The sequence below is a fragment of the Mesoplodon bidens genome (genome assembly GCF_964165515.1).
Source record: "Mesoplodon bidens genome assembly, chromosome: 12".
Classification (NCBI taxonomy): Eukaryota; Metazoa; Chordata; class Mammalia; order Artiodactyla; family Ziphiidae; genus Mesoplodon; species Mesoplodon bidens.
This window is the reverse complement of record NC_138168.1, coordinates 40389647-40415389: the sequence shown is the minus strand read 5'-3', so window position 1 is coordinate 40415389 and position 25743 is coordinate 40389647. Positions and strand designations below refer to the sequence as shown.

General features: G+C 41.9%; 1 protein-coding gene across 2 annotated transcripts in view; it reads left to right on the top strand.

The window, feature by feature from the left end:
* The window catches only part of POPDC1 (popeye domain cAMP effector 1), a 30787-nt gene extending 11587 nt beyond the window's left edge, over positions 1-19200 (top strand). For both annotated transcript variants that reach the window (XM_081251115.1, XM_081251116.1), the window contains 3 exons: positions 7347-7514; positions 8450-8591; positions 15184-19200. In XM_081251115.1, coding sequence (XP_081107241.1) covers positions 7347-7514; positions 8450-8591; positions 15184-15308 — 435 coding nt within the window. In that variant the 3' untranslated portion in view covers positions 15309-19200. The remainder of the gene's footprint in view (positions 1-7346; positions 7515-8449; positions 8592-15183) is intronic.
* Positions 19201-25743: the final 6543 nt, after the last annotated feature.

Below are 25743 nucleotides of genomic sequence, written 5' to 3'. Positions count from 1 at the left end.
TCTTATCTTTGAGTCTCATTCTGAAATGCCACACAATTTGGGATGCCACATGGAGATAAAAGGGCACATTCACAGACACTACTTAAGTTTATTTACAATGGTGTCAGGCCTGCCCTGCTCCTACCCTGCCTGAGTAACTGGCCCGAGTAACCACATACCTGGTTAAAGTTATGTGCATTTACTAGAAGGTCTCATATAAATTTACCACCTGGGTGCAGTGCTGGCTGCAGGCTCACTGAGCTTAAGATAGAGGAGAAAGCAGATGCTGTACCCTGTCTCCCCTCATTTACACTCTCCCTTGCGTTTTCAAGGGTCAGCTCTGCACTGAGATTTATTCTTATAGTATCTTTAATCACCACCATCTACAAACTGGCACAGGGCCACTTCTTTTCTCTCTCCCTCTTTCCTCTGACCACCTTACAATTTCTTCTTCCAAAGCCCAACATTTATCTGCTGCATCCATTTCTCTGTTTATAGTAGCAAGTGGTTTCACACAATAGCTCAGTTTCATATAATCCTGAAGAGACTGGCATTTGGGGAAAAGGTGGGAACTGAACCTCCTCTGTTTCCAGAAGCACATAACCCCTGGGATATAACATGTACTGTCTTTTCCACCGGACTTCAAATTATGTTATAGTTATAATTAAATTAACAACAAGAAAGGCATTTCTGCCACTGGTCACAGTTCTCTTTCTTCTTGGGGACTAGGGATTGGGATTCAGTAGTTGAGAAATGTTCCTCATGTTTCTAAAAACATGACCAAACTCGAGGTACCCTAGCTGAGTGAAGGCTATTCATTCAGCCTTTCTGAAGACTAGTCAGCTTTTCTCGGCGTAGAGTCTGGTGTGGCATTTCCTGATGGGTCAATGGGTAAAACCTACCCTGGCATCATAGAGACTGCATCCTGTACAGCTGGAGCAGATTCCCATCACAGTAAGCCCTCGGGAAAGATTCTGTTTTGATTGTTTACCAAATGTTCCTACTGGCAGATACTCAACAGTAAAAATAGCTGTTGCACATCTGTGTAGGAGTATATTGCCTCTTCCTGAAGCGAGTTTGCAGTGAAAACTGGCAGGCGCTCCCAGGACCAACTTTTCGCTATCTGTGCCAGTGGCATTTACACCTGAGAGTCAATGGCCAGACGTCTCTGTCCACATGCCTTTTTACCTGCTAATCTCATTTGTCTCTAACTCTGAACAGTTACAAGTGTTCTGACAAGGAGCTGCTTCCTTTGCATTTTTCTTTCTTTAAATTCATTCTTTGGTACGGGTGCTACTGAATTCTACTGTAGGGTGAAAGGAGGAAAGGAAGCAAGTGGACTCGATGACTGTCCCTTGAGATTGCACAGTGAATGTTGTTCAGGAATGTGCGGTAATTATGATGACCGGCAGAGTGACAGAGCTGAGACGACTCTAAACTTCCAGCTGCCCCCTAGGTGCTGTGTTAGTACTTACAGACCCAAGCTGCTGCTTAGAACTGTTGGAGAATCTTTTTTTTTTTTTTTTTTTTTTTTGCCATATGCGGGCCTCTCACCGCTGTGGCCTCTCCCATTGCGGAGCACAGGCTCCGGACGCGCAGGCCCAGCGGCTATGGCTCACGGGCCCAGCCGCTCCGCGGCACGTGGGATCTTCCCAGACCGGGGCACGAACCCGTGTCCCCTGCATCGGCAGGCGGACTCTCAACCACTGCGCCACCAGGGAAGCCCTGTTGGAGAATCTTGAGTATCATTATCACAAAAGGTAGTTTTCTGTGTTTGGTTTCTTCTTTGTACAGTTGTTTCATATCCAGCGAGCTTTGCCATTTCCATTTTGCTTTTGGATTTTATCTCCTGCTGTTGCCTTCCCATAGTCAATAGCACATCCTGTGCTGTGAAGCTTGAAAATCAAACCATTATTGACTTTAAGGGAAGAAGAATGTCTTGGAGGCAGATGTCCAAGCTCTGGCGAAATAAATGAACACTGAGTTATAACTGGCTTTTAAATAAAACCTTATCTTAGTGTTAAGTAAATCTTTGGGTTAAGATTTACAAAGCAATTTAATCTGCCAGTCTTGACTCTGCTGTGTTTTAGTGCAGATGAAAACTCAGTAAGAATTGGCTGAATAGACCACTTCCAGGACATTTTCATGTTCCAGGTGTGTGAAACTTTGTGCAGTACACAAAGAAAATAATAAATTCTCCCCTGAGGACAGTCAGCCAGTCATAGTGTCAGACTGCCATTCCCATTCCAGGACATTCAGCAATTCCCTCCAATGCTCTTGTTCTTGATAAGGTCTTTTCATTATGTGAGGGTGTAGGATTGGTTTGGGACTAATCCAGCGCCTTGAGGTAATCACAGCAAACCCGGTTACAAACGCTTAGTCTAATTCCCTACCTGAGAGAAATTCTTTTGTGTCTTCTATTACCGTGTTTGCTTTTATTTCCTCTGTGAAATTCTTCACAAGAACTCAAGCATGGCACTGCTGAGGTACCCTAATAACCTAAGAAGCAAATGTATTTCATGGAAGCTTTAAAAATTCCTAGATTGCATCATAAAAATTCCTGATTAAAGACATGTTTCACTTGACTGTTGTGACAAGAAATCATTAAGTAAATCTGTCTATTTGACAGTAATGAAGCATTAGCTATCCACTGAAATGACCTCAGTTGATATGCTAACTACCTGCTTCCAACTAAATGGCTGCTTTTAGGGACTTGTAAGACTCATACATACTGTAGGTATAGCTTACTATTTGAATATTGTTACTACATTTAAATTGAATAATAATTTTAACAGGTTTAAAATCATTTTCCACCATCAATAAGAAATGGTTGCCTAGTCGCATGTAAATCAATGAAGTCAGAACACACCCTCTGACCATACACAAAAATAAACTCAAAATGGCTTAAAGACTTAAACATGAGACATGACACTATAAGACTCTTAGAAGAAATCATAGGCAAAACATTCTCTGACATAAATTGTACCAATGTTTTCTTAGGTCAGTCTCCCAAGGCAACAGAAATAAAAATAAAAATAAACAAATGGGACCTAATCAAACTTACAAGCTTTGGCACAGCAAAGGAAACCATAAACAGGCTGAAAAGACAACCTACAGAATGGGAGAAAATATTTGCAAATGGTGAGACCGACAAGGGCTTAATTTCCAAAATATACAAACAGCTTATACAACTCAACAACAAAAAAACCCAATCGAAAAATGGGCAGAAGACCTAAATAGACATTTCTCCAAAGAAGAAATACAGATGGCCAATAGGCACATTAAAAGATGCTCAACATCACTAATTATTAGGGAAATGCAAATCAAAACTATAATGAGGTACCACCTTACACCAGTCAGAATGGCCACCATTAAAAAGTCTACAAATAACAAGTGTTGGAGAGGGTGTGGAGAAAAGGGAACCTTCCTACACTGTTGGTGGGAATGTAAGTTGGTGCAGCCACGGTGGAAAACAGTATGGAGGTTCCTTAGAAAACTAAAAATAGAATTACCATATGATCCAGCAGTCCCACTCCTAGGCATGTATCCAGACAAAACTATAATTCAAAAAGATACATGCACCCCAATGTTCATTGCAGCACTATTCACAATAGCCAAGACATGGAAACAACCTAAATGTCCATCAAGAGATGAATGGATAAAGAAGATGTGGTACATATATACAATGGAATACTACTCAGTCATAAAAAAATGAAATAACATCATTTGCAGCAACATGAATGAAACTAGAGATTATCACACTAAGTGAAGGAAGTCAGAAAGAGAAAGACAAATACCATATATCACTTATATGCAGAATCTAAAATATGACACAAATTAACCTATCTATGAAACAGAAACAGACTCGCAGACATAGAGAACAGACTTGTTGCCAAGCAGGAGGGGGTTGGGGGAGGGATGGACGGGAGGCTGGGGTGAGTAGATGTAAGCTATTATATATAGAATGGATAAGCAGCAAGGTTCTACTGTAGAGCACAGAGAACTATATTCAGTATCCTATGATAAACAATAAAGGAAAAGAATATTAAAAAAGAATATATATGTATAACTGAATCACTTTGCTGTACAGCAGAAGTTAACATTGTAAATCAACTATACTTCAATAAAGTAAGTGGCTTCCTACTGTATATAAAGTAGATAAACAACATGGACCTACTGTATAGCACGAGGAACTGTATTCAATATGTTGTAATAACCTATTATGGAAAAGAATCTGAAAAAGGAGATATATATATATATATATGTATAAATGAATCCCTTTGCTGTATACCTGAAACACTGTAAATCGACTATACTTCAATTTTTTTTTTTTTTTTTTTTTTGCGGTACGCGGGCCTCTCACTGTTGTGGCCTCTCCCGTTGCGGAACACAGGCTCCGGACGCGCAGGCTCAGCGGCCATGGCTCACGGGCCCAGCCGCTCCGCAGCACGTGGGATCTTCCCAGACTGGTGCACGAACCCGTGTCCCCTGCATCGGCAGGCGGACTCTCAACCACTGCGCCACCAGGGAAGCCCTACTATACTTCAATTATTAAAAAACATTTAAAAAAATATAGGAAATGGTGGCTAAGCAAATTATAGTATCATTTTGAAAGTATTATTGCCTCAGGGCAACTTGAGGTTATTAAAATGGTTGAAGAAAAGTTAAATGCATATACATCACCTGAGTACAACGACGACTTCTTTTCTTGGATGATTTCCAACTCCTCTTTTAACTTCTTCCCCCACTGTTCATGAACTGTATTTTCCAAAGGCACGGACGACATCTTCTCAAAATGAAGGGACCTCAACATTCCTAACCCTTTCTTCAACACTTCGTGCCGGACTGGGCCACCGTGCATGCCCGGTGCTCACTTTCTCTAATTACTCCTCTAGAATGTTACTCAGTTGCCTTCTGTTTACGTGCCCATCTCCTACTATCTCTGGGAACTCCTCAGGACTGGCTTATATGGCTCTTGACCTTATACTTGACCTTATACTTCTTTAAATCTTTTTTTCCCCTTGGTCACATGTCTTTACTTATTATCAGCTTCCTCCACTAGAATGTAGGCTTCAGGACATCGTGTTCAGCTGTTCTTTGTATGCAGGATTCTTGATGGTGAGTCAGCCTTGCGGTCACTTCACCAAATGCCTTTCTCTGTGATTGTCTTGATGAATCTAGGACACATTGGGTAGGGTTTGGCCTGGTGGAAAAATATGCCTGGGCTGGAAGTCAGCAGTGCTCACTCCACCATTCATTAACATGTGTTCCTGCCTAACTTTTTTGGTGCTTCTCATTTGTTTTTTAATAAATTTATTTATTTATTTATTTATGGCCGCGTTGGGTCTTCGTTGCTACATGCGGGCTTTCTCTGGTTGCGGTGAGCAGGGACTACTCTTCGTTGCGGTGCGCAGGCTTTTCATTGCGGTGGCTTCTTTCTCTTGTTGTGGAGCACAGGCTCTAGGCACCCGGACTTCAGTAGTTGTGGCCCGCAGGCTTGGTAGTTGTGGCTTGCGGGCTCTAGAGTGCAGGCTCAGTAGTTGTGGCGCATGGGCTTAGTTGCTCCGCAGCATGTGAGATCTTCCCGGACCAGAGATCGAACCTGTGTCCCCTGCATTGGCAGGTGGATTCTAAACCACTGCGCCACCAGGGAAGCTCCTGGGTGCTTCTCATTTGGCATCTGGAAAATGAGGAAGAATGTTATCTGTCTTACCTCAAAGGCAATTTTAAGGACCTGCTTACATGATAGATATAAAAGCACCTTAAATGTTAAAGTACAATACATACCTAAAGTGAGTGGCATTATGTGTACCTGTCATTTCCTACTCATTCTCTACCATTTTCCCCTGTTCTGTATTTGTCAAAACACTCATTGCCACCTGAGACTGTCACATTTCTTTATTCATCATCGGCTTCCTCCACTGGAATGTAAGCATCACAGGGCAAGGATCTTGGCTTTTTTGTTCACAATGGTAACCTCGGTGCCTTGAACCGTGTCTGGCATAAAGTACGAGCCTAACAATGTATGTTGAAAGAATAAATGAAATTTAGTGTTTTACGGAGCAATAGAGCTGCTGATGCATTTCTTAAATCCCAATGTGTTTGGTTTGGGGGATTTATTATTTAATGTATTTAATATTATTTAATAGAATAAATAAGTGCAGTTTTATTTTTCTAGGAACACTGACCCACCTTTTGAAGCCAAACCCTCTAATTTACTAAAGGTCAGATTTCAACCACTGACGTAAGGAGAGAAGCTGGGTTTTCTGTTTTCCCTCCTAGTAGACATAAATACCCACTTGTCATCTGAAATATGTTTAATTTTTTTACTAACAAAGGGTAAAGAGCTCCTTTGGAAATCTTTGCTCTGAGCCCAGATATGACTTCATGTCAATTTAGAAACCTTTATTCACCTCCCACTTGGACAAGCATTGGGTTTAATGTTGAAGATGTAAAAATGGTTTTTGCCTTCAACAGTATTTGTGTTCATATGTTAATTTCTTCATCAGTAAACCTGCACTGAGCAGCACTCAGTGTTGGAGGCCAGGCATTCAGTATGAAGATGCACAGTCCCTGCCCTCAGGGTGCTCAGGAGAGAGAGTGGACCACGGATGAGCTTGAGTTCAGTGATAGGAGTGCCACGTGAAGCTGACAGAAGGACCTGCATGGGAGGAAGGGTGTCCTGACCCTGAACTTGGAGTGAGGGTGTGGCCCCTTGCTCTGGAGAGAGGATGTATTTAAGGAATACTTAAATTCTGTGTAGTGCAATTACAATGCTTTCCCACTTTCCCATATAATAACACTTAAGGAAAAGGTATGGTTTCCCAGTTCTGAGCTAACTGGGGGATCTCTGTGTGTGTCCCCAGTGGGCTACCCTTGGTAGGTCACACTCAAGAAATACCTATGACAGAAGGACCCAGAGAAGGACCCTTACTAGCCATATTTATCAGTAACCATCTGGGCCCTAAAACCAATTCACGTGAGTCTGCTTTCTCATTCTCTAGTATTATTATAATTATCTGGATATAAAGAAATATTTAGCCATAAATTGTACATCCAATTGGGACATCAGCCTAGTACATGCTGTAGCAGTGCTATTGACACGGTGGCCATTCTTTTATCACCAGACCTCACAAAACAGAACAACAAAACTTGAAGACTTTGCTTTCGTTTAGTCTACAGATTGCTTGATTTTAAATGTAATGTTATACTTAGTTATAGAAGCTAATGTGTATGGATCTTATTTTAACTAATATGACAAAGCATTGCTATGATAATATCCACTAAATTATTCTACTCTTCCATCCCCCCAAGTTACTGACATCATAATTCATACACATTTTTCTCTCTGTTTCTTTGTTTGGCAGGTCACCATTATTGCAGATGATAACTGCAGATTTTTATGCTGGTCAAGAGAAAGATTAACTTACTTTCTGGAATCAGAGCCTTTCCTATATGAAATATTTAGGTATCTTATAGGAAAAGACATTACAAATAAGCTCTACTCATTGAATGATCCCACCTTAAATGACAAAGTAAGTGTTTTTCTGAGTCTATTTTGTCAAATACATATGTATAGTTAGGTATATCTCCTTTTATGCAATATATATTTTCCTGAATCTTCATTAATTAGTCATATGTTAAGTGAAGTGGGGATGCTTGTAATTTAGAGACCCTTCAGGGAATCATTTCTTAAGCGTGAGGAAATATTATGCAATTATTATATTTTCCATGACCTGGTGAGGTGTCTGTGAATGTCAGGGACCTCCATTTGTGGTGATGAGGTGCTATCCTCTTCATAAAGAGTCTTTCAAGCAATCTAAGGAAGATGATAAATGAATGGAAGGATTAGGCAGTGGTATAGGCCATGGAAGGCGGGGCAGGGGGAGGTTGCAGATTGATAAATGCTGATCAGCCCTAGCAAGCAGGAGGTTGGCTTTTCAACCCTGTGTCTTCCAGTCTTGCACATTCTACTGGTCAGGTCCCCTCCCAGAACGCCCATAAGTGACGAGAGGTATGGGATGGAAGCCTGCGGCCATTCGGTTAGGAATTTCAGAGCTGTATAGATCTCCAACAATTTGCAGTTTGATCTCCACTTCCCCACATTTGCTTAGAAGGAAATTAAAATGATTACAGAAGAGAACTTGCAAACCTTGTTTCCGTGATAAGTACTGTTCTCCAGGGACTATGAGTATGGGTGTGTGCACTCTTCGAGTCATCTTGGTGAAGGCTGTTATCAAATTAGGTTGGTGCTTATTATTTTTCAGATTAATAAATAGGCTATTGAGTATATTATATTTTTCTAATGTATTTGTAGTAATAGCTTATAATAAAAATTACAGCTACCATTTATTGGGCACTGACTATGTACCGGATAGTCTTCTATTTCAAGGAAAAGTAAATGTTACTTACAGGGAATAGATGATCTAAGTCTCATGGCACTCAGAAATCTTAAAACTTTGCTTTATAGACGGTCAAAAAGTTGGACCACCAGTTCAGCCTTTGCACACAGCTGTCCATGCTGGAAATGAGGAACAGTATAGTCAGCTCCAGTGAAGATGAAGACGGCTTACACCAGTTTCTTCGGGGCACCTCCAGTGCTTCCTCTCTTCGTAAGTTATCCCCACACTGGGATTCTGACGGCTATTGCTAGAAAAGAACAAATGACAACTTTGATCAGAAAAGTAACTTTTCAAGTAGCAAGTGTTTGGCAACCTAAAGGTAACAATAAAAATAATCAAAACTTTTCTAGCTTTTTTTTTGTATTGCACATCAGTTAAAATCCAACTCTAGAATGCTTATTTCCATTTCAGAAACTGTCCACTTGTTTTGCCATATGCTTTTCTCAAACACTGGTTCAGTAGAATAGTATGAAAGAGTCCATATGGTGTGCTGGGTATCCAAGCCTTGTTGTTTTCATGATTTTAGTGGAAGCCTAGGCCCAGCATCGTGTTTAAAATGGTAGGAAGCAACAGCTGGAGGTTGTACTGCCAGCTGGTTATCTCAGTGTGACCAGCAGAAGTTAACAGGTGAGTGGGTAATAGAATTTTCCTGAAGATGAAGAAGGCCACTCAACACCCCTGAGTCTCCTCATTCACACACCCACCAAGTTTTCCAAGATTCCACTATAGTTTAGATTGTTTTGAAACATTTTAAATAATACTAATGGCACAGATGTTGAAGATTAAATGCTTAACATTAATGCTTAAAATTATTTTAAGAATTATTCCAAGAAAGGTAGTATAAGACTGTGGAACAAATTCACGGGAAAGAGCAGACAGGCAGACAGATTCTCTCACTGCATAAGCTAAAAATTATTAATCCTTCCAATAGTATGTTAATCCAAGGTAACTATTTTTTTTTTTAAAGATGTCGGGGGTAGGAGTTTTTTATTTATTTATTTATTTATTTTTGCTGTGTTGGGTCTTCGTTTCTGTGCGAGGGCTTTCTCTAGTTGTGGCAAGCGGGGGCCACTCTTCATCGCGGTGCACGGGCCTCTCACTATCACGGCCTCTCTTGTTGTGGAGCACAGGCTCCAGACGCGCAGGCTCAGTAGTTGTGGCTCACGGGCCTAGTTGCTCCGCGGCATGTGGGATCCTCTCAGACCAGGGCTCGAACCCGTGTCCCCTGCATTAGCAGGCAGATTCTCAACCACTGCGCCACCAGGGAAGCCCCCAAGGTAACTTTTAAGAAAATCCAGATACGCATTCAACAACCCTAAGCGTTTATGTAAATGATCTTGTAACTTTGGATGCTTTGGATAAATCGGATTAAGGATTTTAAGTATCGCATAGTCAGGAGAGGCTGGAATTGACAAGGCCATGTCAATGTAATCTTCAAAGCAAAGTCTAGGCATAGAAATGCGTCGTGGGCCTAAGGGAGATTTCAGGAACAATGCAAAGGAGAGCGTAGAAATGGCTGTATTTTATTCCAAGGTAACTTTCAGAAAGTACAGCTGGGGTTGACCAAACTCTGAATCTACTAGCATGTCAGATGTTTTATCTGCCATGTTGAAACAGTTTGATGGTCGGTAAGCATTTTCAAATGGACCCATCCTAATTACATGTACAGTGATTTCTAAGAAAGGCCAGCAGAAAGGGAATTACAGTGAACTATTGTATGTGAATTATTTTTCCTGTATAATATCTTTTTTTTGTAGTTTTTTTTTTTTTTTTTTAGTCCTACAGTCTTGCTTAGGAAGCCCTGAGAATGGGCAGTTTATACTATGGCCAGTCGTTTTCTTAAAATCAGTTTTGTTTTTCTGTAATATTTTCTTGTATAATCTAAATCTTTTGGACATTTTAACATTTTAGAAAAAAAAAAAAGCTTCTCTAGAGTGTGTTGTTTAAACAGAATTAGAACATGTTTTCAAGGTTAATGTTTGCACTGTACTTGCCTTCAGAAACCTTTATTTCCAGGTGTTCCGTGGATGGATCACACACATTGTGCATACAGACCTGGGTTCTCGCTCTAATAATTCTTAGCTGTGTCACTTGGAGTAAGCCGTACGACCTTTCTAATCTGACATGAGGTGTCATATCTCAGCACTGGCCTGGATCTGGTCACAACTCCTGGTCTGTTTCTTTCCCTCTCCCTTATAGTGAATCGCGAGTTCAATCCAAAAGTCCATTCCCCACATGGATAATTGAAGCTTCTGTGTCTGTGAAGAAGTGGGCAGCCCTTGGGGGCAGGGGGGGGCAACTTTACTTCTCAGTTCCCTTGTCCAGCTGTACTTTGCTGTACTGAAAATGTGTACAACTTGCTTATGTTGTTTATTTAATTATTTTAGCCTCAGGTTTATTATACAAGATCTTACATATTGATGCAAATGCATAGAGCCACATATGTGTGCATACTTTTGAGTGTGTGTGTGTGAACCGCACAGCAAATCCATGTTCATACCTGTTTCCTTTTTTTTTTTGCGGTACGCGGGCCTCTCACTGTTGTGGCCTCTCCCGTTGCGGAGCACAGGCTCTGGATGCACAGGCTCAGCGGCCATGGCTCACGGGCCCAGCCGCTCCGTGGCATGTGGGATCCTCCCAGACCGGGGCACGAACCCGTGTCCCCTGCATCAGCAGGCGGACTCTCAGCCACTGCGCCACCAGGGAAGCCCCATACCTGCTTCCTTTTGACCAGTCTTCATTCTTGGCATCACTCCTGCAGTTTAATGAAAGACATTATTATTTGAGCACAACACTGATATTAATTATGAATTATTTAATTCACCCTATCACATGATTCATTAAAAACTGGTTCGTTCTTGTTTCTCTTACTTAGATTCTATCCTGGAACTACTGAAGGCTGTTTTTGTTTTTCTCTTGCCAGATCCATCAATATGCCATCGACTTTTCCAAATTACAAATTACATTCCTTGTAAAACAGAGAATACAAAACCAATCTCTCAGGACTGTAGGCCTTAGTCAATGTTAGGTCCCTAAAACAAGTGCCTAAGCTCTTATTAGTCTGGATTTTTGATGTGCACATGGGGGCAGCTGCCCTCGGCAACAGTATCAGCTTCATGAATGCTAGTGGAGGAAGGGAACAAACATTTACTGACAATAGCAGGTGTTATTTTTTTCAGGTACTCTCTATACATAATCACATTTAATCTTCACTGCAGTCTACACAGGGGAGAGATATCTTAGCTTTCACTAGATGATGCAGTGCCAGCAGACGGTTCCCCGAATCTCTGGCTGCAATGCTTTCTTTCTCCTTCACCTGCACACTGGATGCTGCTCCAGCTTGTAACCTCCTCACTCTGGAACACCAACGGAGCAGCCGCTGTTTGGGTAGCTGCCACTCGTGGCATAGGGAAGACAGTGGTGGCAGAATCACCCCACGGCTCTTAAAGCTCCTGTTTTGAGGTAGCACTTGACACTTTTGCTCATGTCCCCTGGACCAGAGAAGTCACTTGGCCAGAACCATCATGAATGGGTGGCTCTTTAATCCTCCTTCAGGGGCTACACAGGAAGGGAGGGAAAGCAGACATGTTGACAATAACACAATCTACCGTGATGAGTATCATTTCACTTTCCCGAGAGGAAATTGGGAATATGAGATGCGTACTCACTGTTCCAGATCCTCAGGGGGAGGTGCTGGCAGACAGACATATCCTGTCTGATTCCTCAGTCCATGATTTTAGACCATATTGCCTCTGTGGTTTAAAAAGAAGAGGAAAAAAAATGCATGAAATGTTTGACCAGTGCTTTATAATTTCCAGGTCACTTTCACACTCATTCTTGCATTTGAACCTGATGACTCTGCCAGCTGGGCACAGCAGCTGCTGTTACTCACCTCTTTGCAGACGAGTCCACTACACTTAGGGAGAAGGTAGTGTTTGCCACAAGTCACTTCTTCCCCCTCCATCCCACTTCCTTCAAGAAACCTACCATCCCCCGAATCCTTCATTAGGACCAAGCAGTGCCACAAATAGGTTTTCTTAGACCAGTTAATTTCCATTTCAAAGAAAATTTTGGCCTTAATCATTGTATGGAGGTTCTACGCAGGGACATTTAAAATTATCCAATAATATTCTCCAGTCAGTTCGCTTTGGGTTAGCTTTCACATTGCCTCATATATGTACTTACAGAATGATGAGCAATGCTGCTCTGTAAAAATTAAATTTATTTTATATATTTTCCTAACCAAAAAACTTTGACATTATTCATTCTAGTCATTAACTCAAACATAGAAGTAGATTTAAATATTAAAATCCATTTCAGTATTTCTCATAATTATTTTTTAAATCAATATCAGGATGTACCCATTGCATTTGGCTGAAAAGTCTCTGAATCTCTAGGCTCCCCTTTCCATCTCTTTCTGTCTCTCTGTGTTTCAGCTGTTTTCTTTTGTTTGTCCTATAGAGCAGAGATGCTTAAACATACCTGTGCATATGCATAACTTGGAGATCTTATGAAAGGCTTTGGTGCAGCAGATGGGGGTGGGGCCTGGAAGTCCATGTGCTTATTAACAGGCGCCCACGTGATGCTGATGTGGTTGGTCCCTGAACTATGCTTTGAGTAGTGAGGCTGTAGAATTCCCTGCATTCTGGAATTTGGCTGATTGCATTCCCCTGGTTGTGATTAAGATGTTTCTTGTATTTCTTGAGGCTCACATAGATTCTGGTGAAGGCTCTACTGTTTTTTTTTTTTTTTTTTTTTTTGCGGTACACGGGCCTCTCACTGTTGTGGCCTCTCCCGTTGCGGAGCATAGGCTCCGGACGCGCAGGCTCAGCGGCCATGGCTCACGGGCCTAGCTGCTCCGCGACATGTGGGACCTTCGCCGACCGGGGCACGAACCCGCGTCCTCTGCATCGGCAGGTGGACTCTCAACCACTGCGCCACCAGGGAAGCCCAAGAACCTCTTTTTAATTTAAAAAAGTCTTATGATGTAAGTAGGTAAAGGCAGGAAAGGGGATGATAATCCTTTCTAGCAAAGAAGCCATTAAATTTTTCCCCTTGGGAGGGAGGGAGACACAAGAGGGAAGAGATATGGGAACATATGTATAACTGATTCACTTTGTTATAAAGCAGAAACTAACACACCATTGTAAAGCAATTATACTCCAATAAAGATGTTTAAAAAAAAAGACATTCCCCAGCCTAAAAAAAATTTTTTCCCCATCCCCATTCATCAAAAAATGTATAATCTAATTAAAATTTTTAATTACTTGCTAAAGCAGTTGGCCAGATGGTTCAACATAATAAAAATAAGAACACTTTGAAAGGAATGAAGAAAATGTCATCAAAGTTAACAGAAAAAAGGGGGAAAAATCTTACCACATTATATTGGATAGTTTACAAAAGTGTCACTCCTTGTTAAAAAGTATTTCTGAAGCAGAGCGAGAAGTCACTCGACAAACTTTGCATCATGGTCCTGTACTTACTTGAAGATGAAACTTGAGGTCGCTTACTCATTCTCTGGAACACGTGACCTTCACTCTGGATTTAAGGACAACAAGTATGTCTGTTTACTTTTTCCTGTGAGGAGAGGCCCTCAGGCCCTCATGTAATCATAAGCACCTGAAATAGAAATAAGCTTAATAAGGATAGGGTTCTATCAAAGGGAATTTCTCTTACCTAACTTTTTACCACTTGGATAGCAGAGTTTCAATGGATTCTTATGTAAGATCGCCGTGGTCTGTGTAGAGAAAGGCTTCCTGGGGTTCTGTAACTCTGGACTTTAGGAAGACAGGAAAAGGCCTGGCAGGGCAGCCTGAGCCCATCCTCCGTGGAGGCCCCTGGCTGGTTTGCACCTGCAGGCAATGACCCTCAAGGACGCACAGTGGGTCTTAATCACCAGCTCCTTTTCTTCTCAACTAGGATCCAGCACGAGCCACTGTCTGAACAGGTCTGCTGAGAAGAGACTCTTTTCCCAGATCCAAAGCCCCCGTGGGTGTCCCCAGTGTTGTCACCCGCTGTGGTCTGGCGTGAGTGGAGGTGTCCACTGTTTGGTTCAGGGCTCTTACCTCTAAGTCTGTCTTCTGCATTTGCTCAGAGCCCGTGTTTCTGAGTTTGAGTTTTTCTCTTACCCTCAGGATGGCTGCCTGGTGCTCCCGTTCTCTTTCCCACCTGAACACACCGAACGCGGTACACAGCTCAGAGTAAATTCTGCTCTGCTGGCTGTGCCTTTGCCAGGCCTTGCTATCTATGGAAGGGATGTGTACGTCTTCTTGGCAGGATGGTTTTTGGGTTTTTTGTTTTTGTCACGTGGTATAATATGAAACATCCCCCAAGCAAAAGGAACTCGATGTAACTGTTTAACAATTTCACACTTGATAAGTCTGTACTGAAGTTCTAAGACATTTGTTTTACATCCTTTTAGAATAAACTGTGTTAATTGGCAGCCAGAGCCAACTGGAAGGTGTTGATAGCTGTAGAGCACAGGGAATGCTACTCAATATTCTGTAATAACCTCTCTGGGAAAAGAATCTGAAAAAGAGTGGATATACATATATGTATAACTGAGTCACTTTGCTGTACACCTGAAACTAACACAACATTGTAAATCAACTGTATTCCAATATAAAATAAAAATTAAGTTAAAAAATTACAGTATTTACGGAAACTGCATTCTTGCATTCCTGGTGCCAGCTATAGATGCCCAGAGAGTTTTATTTTCCAGTTGGAGTTTGCCATTGATCTGTCAGGCCAGCATCAGGGCAGGCTGTCCGTTAAGTGGTTCTTCTTTCTGTGTCTCTGACAGATGTGTCACCCCTACACCAGCGAGCCTCTGCGAAGATGAACCCAATAGAGGAAGGGGTGGAAATCGATGACGAGGTCTTTGAACCTGTGTCCTCGAATACGCTTGAAGTTCGTCGCTGGCCTTGATCCCAAGAGAGGATTCACGTTACCAAGAGGGAAACTGTCTGGAAGAGATCCTGAAAAATACCAGCACTTTTTCACAGCTTTTCAATTGTTCTGCTTTAATATTGACACTCCCAGCCTGGGAGAGTCTGAGGGCAGGAAAGGGAGGGAGATTCAAAACATGGGAAGGTTATCTTCTCTTTTTACTGGTCAGCTTTCTGTTCCACTGAGCCTTCTGACTAAACCGAGTGCTATTTTTGAGAGATATATTTTCACAGAGTTTTCTAGATATGTTATCATTTAACTTAAAAAAATCTTAGCGCTTTGTCATTGCAAATGCCTTCACTTATCTTTCCGAGCTGTTCCTTTTTGTCAGAGATAGTTTTTTCTCTGCCATGGCAATGGGGCTGTCCGTTTGATAGTTTTAACAAACAATGTAAGTTCGAAATTGAGGCTGAGGTAACATTAAAAAGCAGGGAATCTCAGGCTTCGCTCAGTTGATTTTTTGGCTGGAAAATTTTAAAGAAAGGTGTGATATGACTCATGTATATTTTTCTCTCAGGCCAGACACATCATTCTACTAGACTGCCTTCCTTTGGTGGGCATTGTGTGGATAGCTTGATAATGAACAAAGCTCATCAGACTTTGCTCACATTACCCTTATATTATGCTGTTTGGAAGTTGGGCTGAACCCTAAAGCTGGAAACGTTAACAGTGGAAGCGGTTCTGAGCCTGGGGTCGGCCTTTGGCTAAACCAGCCCAGCTGCGATGTGGAGCCATCTTGCCCCACACTCTGCTGTGGGAAGTACGGTCCTTGGGGCGGGAGGACTGGAGAGTCAAGTGGCCAAACAAGTGTCACAGAATGACAAGGCTGATGGAGCCGCTGCACTCTTCAGCTGCTATTGTGACATTCAGATGGTTCCTCCAGGGCCATAGATGTCTCCTTACTGTGTGTGCCAGGGACCAGGTGCCAGAGATGCAAACAAGGACACAGCTGTGTGCGGGCAGATGGTCCACCACAAGCTCTGCCATGATCGCTCAGCCTAGATAGTGCTGTGAGGGCCTGCATTCCAGACGTGGTGGTATTTGGGAAATTCGAAGTTTGCTTAAATCATCCAGCAGGTCAGTGTGACTGTGGCCCTCCACCAGGCCACCTAGTTGGGGGAAGCCCCCTGATGGGCTGTGCTCCATCACGCCCTATTACCTTTATTTTGTGTCATCCACTGGAACCAACTTTGAGTCAGTCCCATTATGTTAAACAGCTAAGAAAAGTTCCAAGTGAAATTATTTTCAGGTGAGCTGAGCCAAAAGCATCTTTTGCCAAGAAGTGATTTCTGTGAGAGGAGATATAAAAATCAGCTACTCCAGGGTCACCTCGTTTTCCTAAACTCATTTTTTAAAGCCAGTTATTTTAGTAATTTCACTTGAGTCAAATTTACATGCTTGGTCACTCACTGAGAAAACTTTCACAGACTGGGTATCCAGCTCCTAACATATTCATCAAATGTTGGCTTATTAGCCTCACAGTAGAAAGGCTGATTTCACTTTCCTACTATAGTGGTCTCTTCTGTTTGCTAAATTAGAAATTTATTTGGGGAAATGAAACAAAGGTGAATGACTCTGCCTTGGCTTTAAGACTATAAAGATATAATAGGTTGAACTCTTTCTTTCAATGCCCGAATCAAGTATATAAGGTAATGGTGTTAATACTGCTTTCCTTTAACTATTGGAGTGAAGCTATGTAGGCCATTGAGTGTACATATGCATAAGACCTAATTTACAAAATCCCTCTATAGAGTAATTAGATATTACATCCTTCTCTGAGTAGAAAGTAATTTTAGATACTGCTAAAGCCATGTTTTTAATGTCCTGTGAATCCACAGAACCTTGAGATTTTCTTACCCTGACCCATCTTCAGGTTTGTCTCACTTTGTCAACCTCAGACAACAGAGGGTGTCATCTCTAATGATCGGCCTGGATGTGTTTGGAGGTTATTTTCTATAGTGCTGGGAACAAACATGTTTAAAAGCACACTGCTAAAATTAGGTGATATGAAGTCATTTACTGGTTTTATTAAAACATGTGTGCACATCAGTGCCATTGATAAGGAAGACTGTAATTTCAAGATCAGGAGTCTTCAAAGAACCATTTAGCTTGAATGGGAAACACGAAACTATTTTTAAATACATCCTGCTAAGGACAACAGTTAGTCTCAGAGAAAAGGAGCTGAAGACATTGAGTAGTCTTCCCACTAGACTTGATAGTAAAGAAGCAGGTAAGAAAACATACAAGATCTCCTATGGATAATTTTTATAAATTTATGTGTACAAATGAACAAGTGTATCTTTGTATAATGCATAGATAAAAAACATGTTTGCTGCCAAAGCCACCAATGAGATGCTTCCTGTGTTCTTTGGCCTTCACTTAGCTGTGTGACCAAGGTTCAGAAAATGGTCTGCAAAAATTATTCTGTATATTACCCCAAATCTACTACGTTTAAATGTAACATCAAGTCTGTTGTATGAAGCTGGACTGTAACATTTATACCTGAATGTATGTCAGTTATGATATTTTGCAAGCCCTCATAAATATTATATTTATAAATTAATAGCACAAACCCTATGATGTTTCTAGATCTTAAATTAGTAATAATGGGTGCTACATAATTATTTTTCACTTACCATCCTTAGCTTCCTGGGATCTTTTCCGTTTCTCCCTATGGTCCATTTCACTTTAATCATTTTGTACCTTTGTGCTTTGCTGGAACACTATGCTGTGCCCACTGGGAGACGCCACCTTCTTCGTGTCTGGTTCTTCTTCCACATGCCTGAAGCTTTTCTGATTCTGTAACTTGGAGCTGCTGATTGCTGCCTCCCAGGTCCTATCGTGGCCCCAAAGGCAGAGTCACTTGGATGCTGGAAAAAACATTTAGGGAAAGTTGTGTAACCTACATACTCTGCCCTGTCTCCAGTGTACCCAGGTGATGACCTTGCCTGCCAGTGAAGATTTCATGCTAGTGCATGGTGGCTCCTGGCCGAGCACTTGGGAAGCCTGGTCAGTCCCAACCCTTGGGGCTTGGTGCAGACCCTGAGGTACAGCTCCAAGGATTTCACTGTTATTATTATTTTTAAAATCCATTTTCTTGGTCATTTCTTTTCTTTTTTTTTTTTTTTTGCAATACGCAGGCCTCTCACTGCTGTGGCCTCTCCTGTTGCAGAGCACAGGCTCCGGACGTGCAGGCTCAGTGGCCATGGCTCACGGGCCCAGCTGCTCAGCGGCATGTGGGATCTTCCTGGACCGGGGCACGAACCTGTGTCCCCTGCATCAGCAGGTGGACTCCCAACCACTGCGCCACCAGGGAAGGCCTACTTTGGTCATTTCTAAAGCTGCTCTGCAGAAACCGTTGACCCTGTTTCCCCTCCCTTCCCTCTTTCCAACCCTGGTTTCCCAACCTCTTTTTCTAATTATCCCCAACTAGAGTGATTAGAAATTCCCACCCACTCAATTCAAATTCCCAAGGATGTGAAGGGATAGGACACTGTGCAGGGAACTCGAGGTTGCCATGCACTCGGGACACATCTTCTCACTCATGGTAGCCATGCTCTGATCATCACAGGACCCCAAGTACCTTGTATGTAACAACATATTGTAAGGGAAATTTAAGGAACCCACTTTAAGTACTATTTACAGATTTTACCGATATACTTGCAATCTAGTTTTAAAGTACACGAGGATTTTGTGAATGGTTTTTTACAGACACATTATTTATAGGAATCGCATTCTTTCTGCTTTTAGGTGCCATTTACACTGATACCATTTTACTTTATAATAAATTTACATTTCGACTGAATGGAGCCTTACAGTTTAAAATATCTTCATATATTGTCATTTGATCAAATAAATTTCTTACTTGGAATATGTGCATATTTTTAATTTCATTTCTCTTACATGTAGCTGATTTGCCCTAACGCCATGCCCAAAGGTTCAAGAACCTTCAGAGGTTATGGGAATTTCTCGGGTTTAGGTAATCTGAGCAGACCTGCAGAGGGCATGCTCTTGAGTTAGTTTCACTTAATTTCAAAAGCCAGCCATCTTGCTGCCTTTGGCCGTGAAAAGAAAGGGCCACGAGGCAGTGGGCAGTGTTGCCTGGATGCAGCGATTGAGAAGCCTCCAGAGTTTCACTGTGAGGATAGATTTCAACTTTTTAATACACTGTATCTGAACATTCTCGTCTATTTTTATGAGATTCAACAACACGGGGTCACATAGAGGAGCCCGAACACCTCCCCTGGGTCTACTCTATTCACGGAGAAACCCTTCTCTCCTCCCATCACCAGTGCTCGGTGTTGGAAAGGGAACTGGGCAGCCCATCTCTTGGCCCTTGATCGTAGGTCCTTGGCACCTAATAAACTTGCCCTGATCAGCCCCAAGACTAGATCCAACTAGAAGAGGCATCTTACATGACGAGCAAAGTAATTAATTCTCTTTCTCAATAAGCCATGTCACCAATATGTAAAAAATTTTCTGCTAAGGTGTATGTGTGATGAATAAATATGAATGAACACACTACATCAATATTTCCTCGCTGCAGCAACATGGATGGACCTAGAGATTATCATACTAAGTGAAGTTAAGTCAGACAGAGAAAGACAAATGTATGATATAATTTAAATGTGGAATCTCAAATATGATACAAATGAACTTACTTACAAAACAGAAACAGACTTACAGACAGAAAACAAACTTATGGTTAGCAAAAGGGAAAGGGGATGGGGAAGGGATAAATTAGGAGTTTGGGATTAGCAGATACACACTACTATATATAAAACAGATGAACAAGGTCTTACTGTAAAAAAAAAAAAATATTCCTTGCTATATACTAGGGGCAGACATATCCCCACTGACCGTCAAGCTCTCCCAGCCTCCTTCATTATCCTGTCATGAGAGAATTCACGGCTTCCTGGCATGCAGCAAAGCTTTCTGCTTTTCTGCCCCATTTGCCTGGTCCAGCTGCTCGGTACTGGCAGGACTCCACATCGCAGGACCAGCCCTGGGCCCGCTCCTGGGGACGAAGCCTTGTGGCTGGGGAATTCACCCTCTGACTTGTTGCATCACAGACCAGCAGAAGCAAACGTGGTTTGAACGAAGCTTAACTACCTCACAGCTGAGTAAATGAGGTCCCACAACCAAAACCCAGCTCACAGAGGAAGGGAGCCTTCAGAGGTAAATGATTAGCGCCATTTACCTCTTGATGTTTATCTGCAAATGATGAAAACTTGAGAGCTGCTCCCATTCGCTGGTGGTTACATATAATTAGGCCATTTGTGCAGACACGGACTGAGGTGAAACCCAGAGTCCCCTGCAGAAAGCTCAGACCAGGGGCCGAGCCTCAGGCCCTAGCCTCCCATGGGGGCCGTGATGCACGGAAAACAGAACGAACTCATTTCTCTTTAAAGGGTTTCTGTTATCATGGAGGCTTTGCTAACCTTTTTCATTGTGCTTCCCACTATTTTTATTGTTCTCATCTGACCTCTTTTAACTCTTCTCCTTATTAGTATTGATACATTTTGCTATAAGAATAATTATACTATAATGTGATGAGTAATAATAGCTGTCTCTTGAGTACCTACTATTTACAAAAGACTGTTATAGGCATTTAAAATACATGAGTTAGGGGACTTCCCTGGTAGTCCAGTGGTCAAGACTGCACTTCCAAGGCAGGTGGTGTGGGTTCAATCCCTGGTTGGGGGACTAAGATCCCATGTGCTGTGCAGCCAAAAAAAAAAAAAAAAAAGAAAAAAAATGAGAGAATACACGATTTAGTATTTTCACAAAAATCCTGGAAGGTGGTTAAGACAATCGAACTGAAGCTCAAAAAGATTGATTTTGCCCAAACAAACCAGCTAGTAAAAGGGGGGGATCCATCCCAGATCTCTCAGCCTGCGGACCTGCTCACTCTGCTGCTTTTTCCAGTCCTCTTAGATAGGAAGCCTGCATCCTCCAGTACAAATCTTGTTCTCAGCTTCTCACCTTAGGTTATCAAGGAGTTTCCATGCTGAAATAAAAAAGTATAATGCTTTAAATTTTTTGAGCAACAAAAAATTTGTACTTTTTAGGGAGAGGCTTTTTTAGAAAAAAAGAAAAGCTAAAATTTATATTGACCTTTAAATAATCTATCAGCTCATGTGAAAGGGTGGGGCCCTAGTTACACTTTGCCCCAAACGGGTTTTTATCTCTGTTGTCCACCTTGACCTCCCTCTTAGCTCAAAGCACCGACCTGAAAAAGGAGGCAGTCTTTATCCTTGGACATGACGTTGAGGTCAGATCTACCTCGTTCTGAACACCAGCTCTGACCATGTGATCTTCGGCAAGTAGTTACACCTTTTTAAGCTTCTGTGTCCTTGTGTGTATTCTAGAACCTTCCCAAACATGTAGTTGGCTTGAAGTACATTTTCATTCTCATCCCCTTTTCTCTTTTTCCTTTGGTCGCCACGTTGAATCCTTAAGGCTTCTGGAATCTTGGCAACAGCAGTCCTTGTAAAGAGACAGAGGGTCGGTACCAGCAGGACCGGAGGGGCAGGCCGGGCACGGGTCAGTCACCAAGATCCCTCCCACTCACAGCAGAAATGTCTGCAGGCCCGGGGTCCGGGCTGCAGTCTCTCTGGACCTGTCGGACTGAAGCAGAGAGGCACCCATCCTGTCTCCCACATGTGGCCCCAGGAAGCATTAGGCAGGGAAAGGAGGCTGCAAGCGTCTCTCGGGGGAGGTGGCTATGGGTAGAAAACGCCAGCATTAGGCTAAACGAGGCTCTCCAGGAGGTAAAGAGAACACCTTCAGCTGTGGTTGTTTTGAACCAATATCCTTGATGATCTCCCACGGGGACCACGCGAGAGCGAAGAGCAGGTGGGATGGATACGCGTGGAGCACGTGATGAGTACGTTTCGACAATAGAAGGACGGAGAGAAGTTCATCTAGACCCCAGAGATTAAGGGGGAGGGGTAGCTCTCAGTCACTCAGGAGACATGTATTCCAGTCGCGGTTTGTTACAGAATGCTAGGACCCTGGGCAGCTCACATCTCCTGAGGGTGCCTCAGTTCTATCTGTAAAAGGAGGTCCGACCAAGTGAGGGATCTTCCAGTTCTGGTGCCCGTAATTGGCCAGCGTGCGGACTTAAGCGCTGACATGGCGTCTCCGTGCTTCACATGAGCCTCGTGGTCCGAGTCAGGCCTCTTTTTTGCTTGAGGATGATTTGGGGGGTTAGGCAAAGTCTTACCTGCTGTCTTCCTATCCAGGGCGCTCCCGTCCTTGGACTGTCCTTCGCGAATGCCGCCTCGGTTTGAAGTTGTGAAAGCATTATCATGAGCAACACCCACGTCTTTCATCACCAAGCAGTCAATGTTTCCTTGCGTTATCATTTAAAGGTTTCTCAAAAGTTGTCCTTAAAGCAGTCAGCTTGCTGACAAACCCCTTCTAGCCCTTCCAGAATGGTGTGGATTGAGGTTTCCTTTGGAGGGGAAAGAATTGTAGAATTTTAGAGCAAAGAGAGTATGTAAATTTCAGCTAGTCCAGAAGTTCTCAAACTTGATTAGCATCAGAATCACCTGGAGGCTCCTTAAAAACCCAGCCCGCTGGGCCCCTCCCCAGAGTCTGATTCAGTACAGTTGGGGTAGAGCCCGAAAACTGCACTTCTAATAAGTTCCCAGATAATGTTGATGCTACTATTAAGGGGACCACACTTTGAAGTCCCCTTAACTAGTCCAACCCCCTTATTAGCAGATGAGGAGGGTATGGCTGGGAAAGTTGAACCCAAGTATCCTCATTCATAGCCTGATGGTTTTCAGTTAAAAAAGCAACTTTTTTTGTGTGTGGTTTTTTGTTTGGTTTTGGTTTTGTTTTGGCTCTAGGCCAATAGTTCCCAAACTTTTAATAAAAGAGTCACTTAGGGAACCAGTTAAAATCTGGCTCCAGTAACACAACACACCTAGAACGGTGAGTCTTAACTCTGGCTGCGCATTGGAGTCACAGATTCTGAAGTAATTTATCTGGACATCAGGGTTCTTAAAAGCTTCCCAGCTGATTCCAATGGGTAGTAAATTTGAGAAGCACTGGGTTGGAGGAAGGTCAGAAACCTTCACTGGTCTAGGCATCCCAGGTGATTTGGCTGTAGCTGCAGGCTGGTCTGGACTTTGCAGGTGAAGACTTTCTTGGTCTTGCTTCCTGCTTTAGGAAACAAAAAACAATAATGTTAGTTTGGGATTTGAAGAGTGAATAGCAGAAGCAGGCGATAGAGATGGAAATGGTTAGACCAAAGCAAATGTAGGCAGTCTTGGTGTGTGATTTTTTTCTGTGAATACCAGTATTTATTTTTGGAACATTTATTCTTTTTTAATTAAGATATAATTAAACTATAACATTACATTGATTTCAAATGTACAACATAATGGTTTGATATTTGTATATATTAATGAAATGATCATCAAAATATGTCAGGTTAACATCCATCACCACACACAGTTACAAAGTTTTTTTTCTTGTGATGAGAACTTTTAAGATCTACTCTCTTAGCAACTTTCAAATGTGTAGAACAGTATTAACTAGAGTCACCATGCTGTCCATTACATCCCCAGGGCTTACTTATTTTGTAACTGGAAGTTTGTATCTTCTGACCACTGTTGGTGTGTGATTGTGATCCTTTCAGCTCCCTTACTCACTTTCTTTGGCTCCCTGTAGCTTCCTGAGCAGAGTCAGAAAGAAGCTTACTGCCTGTTTTTGGTGTTTGGGAGAAAATAATAATTAGAATCAGAATTCTGAAGTGTCTTTTCTAGCTCCAAGCCTGGTTGTGTGACCTGAGCAGTTAATGTCATCTCCCTGAGCCCAATTGTATATTCCTTTGTAATATAGGTATAGTGATATCTGCCATCTTTACCTTAGAAGGGTTCTGTAAGAACCAAATTTCAAAGCCCTTGTAAACTATAAAACACTATAAAAGTGAAAGCTATTATATTAACCAGTAACACACAAATGGAAGCTTAAGGTGAAAAATATCTCTTCACTAAATTATACCTGGGAATTCTCTTGGAACTTGTATCTAATTAGTCCTTGCTTCTAGGTGCACATGTTCAGATCCCAAATCTAGAACACCTGGGTGTGATAGTGTATTTTAAGATTCTTAGATAACAGGAGCGTAGACAGACTTATTAAGATGTCTAAGTGAGAAGAACACCACCAAAGTTTTACGTAATATAAAATGCCAAACAAAAATTTTTAAAGTCTTGTATTATAGCTTAAAAGGTAGATGAGAATTTATGGGGTAGTGATGCAATATGAGCATTTAATGCTATATAGGTGTTTGTACTTTTGAAGTTTCTTATTACAAGAAAATCTAGAAATACTCGGATAAAATACTTTGAGACTATCAATATCCCTTTAGCATCATGAACTTCACATTGACAGCCTTCTGCATAAGAGCCTATAAAGCCATTACTTATAATTACACATTTTTCTAGGGAGAAATTTTCCTAGATAAGTTTATCATTCATGTTTAGAAATTCAAATATGTGGTAGCTATGAGGTGATGTAAAATTGAGTGAGCGAAGAGTGCCCTCTGGTGGTATCATGCATAACTGAAATGTATCATACCTGGTCTTTAATCACAGAATTATTAAACTACAGTTCTACAGTTTCTTAAAAGTCAGACTTTCACCTTAACCATAAAGAATTTTTACACCTCCAAAGGCCCACTGTACAGTGGACTATATTAGAACATGATTTTTAATTGTGTTATATTATTTAGGTTATCTTTTACAGAAGCCCTAAAGAAAATTCTAGTTGGGACAGTATTCCATTAAGAAATACTTTTCAGGGACTTCCCTGGTGGTCCAGTGCATAAGACTCTGCGCTCCCAATGCAGGGGGTCCGGGTTCGATCCCTGGTCGGGGAAGTAGATCCTGTATGCATCCTGCAGCTAAGAGTCCTCAGGCCGCAGCTAAGAGTCCTCATGCCGCAACTAAGACCCGGTGCAGTCTAAATAAATAATTTTTTAAAAAAAGAAATAATTTTTAATTAAAAAGCAGCACTGTAGGTTAACATGGCACCTCCAAATGGAATGTCTTAAATAATCTGACCTTGGCCCAGAGGTTTTTATAAATTGACTATTTGTTTTGGTTTGGTTTTGAGTGGGGTTAGGGATTGTGTTGGAACATTTAGACATTGTGCTGGGGTTTGGATGGGACTTGCTGAATCTTCTCTGGCAGGTTTTGGAATAACCAGCTGGGATGATCCAGTGTGATCCTAGGTAAAGACAGAATATTGGGCCAAATGACATTCTAGGGTCTCTTCCAACCGCTTTGTTCTATGTTAAATTTTCCCTGGCAATCTGATCTGTCTCCCCATTAATGCTGTGCAGTATTCACAAATAAAACAAAAATACAAACCAAAGGAAATAGAGTAAGCTCTGGCA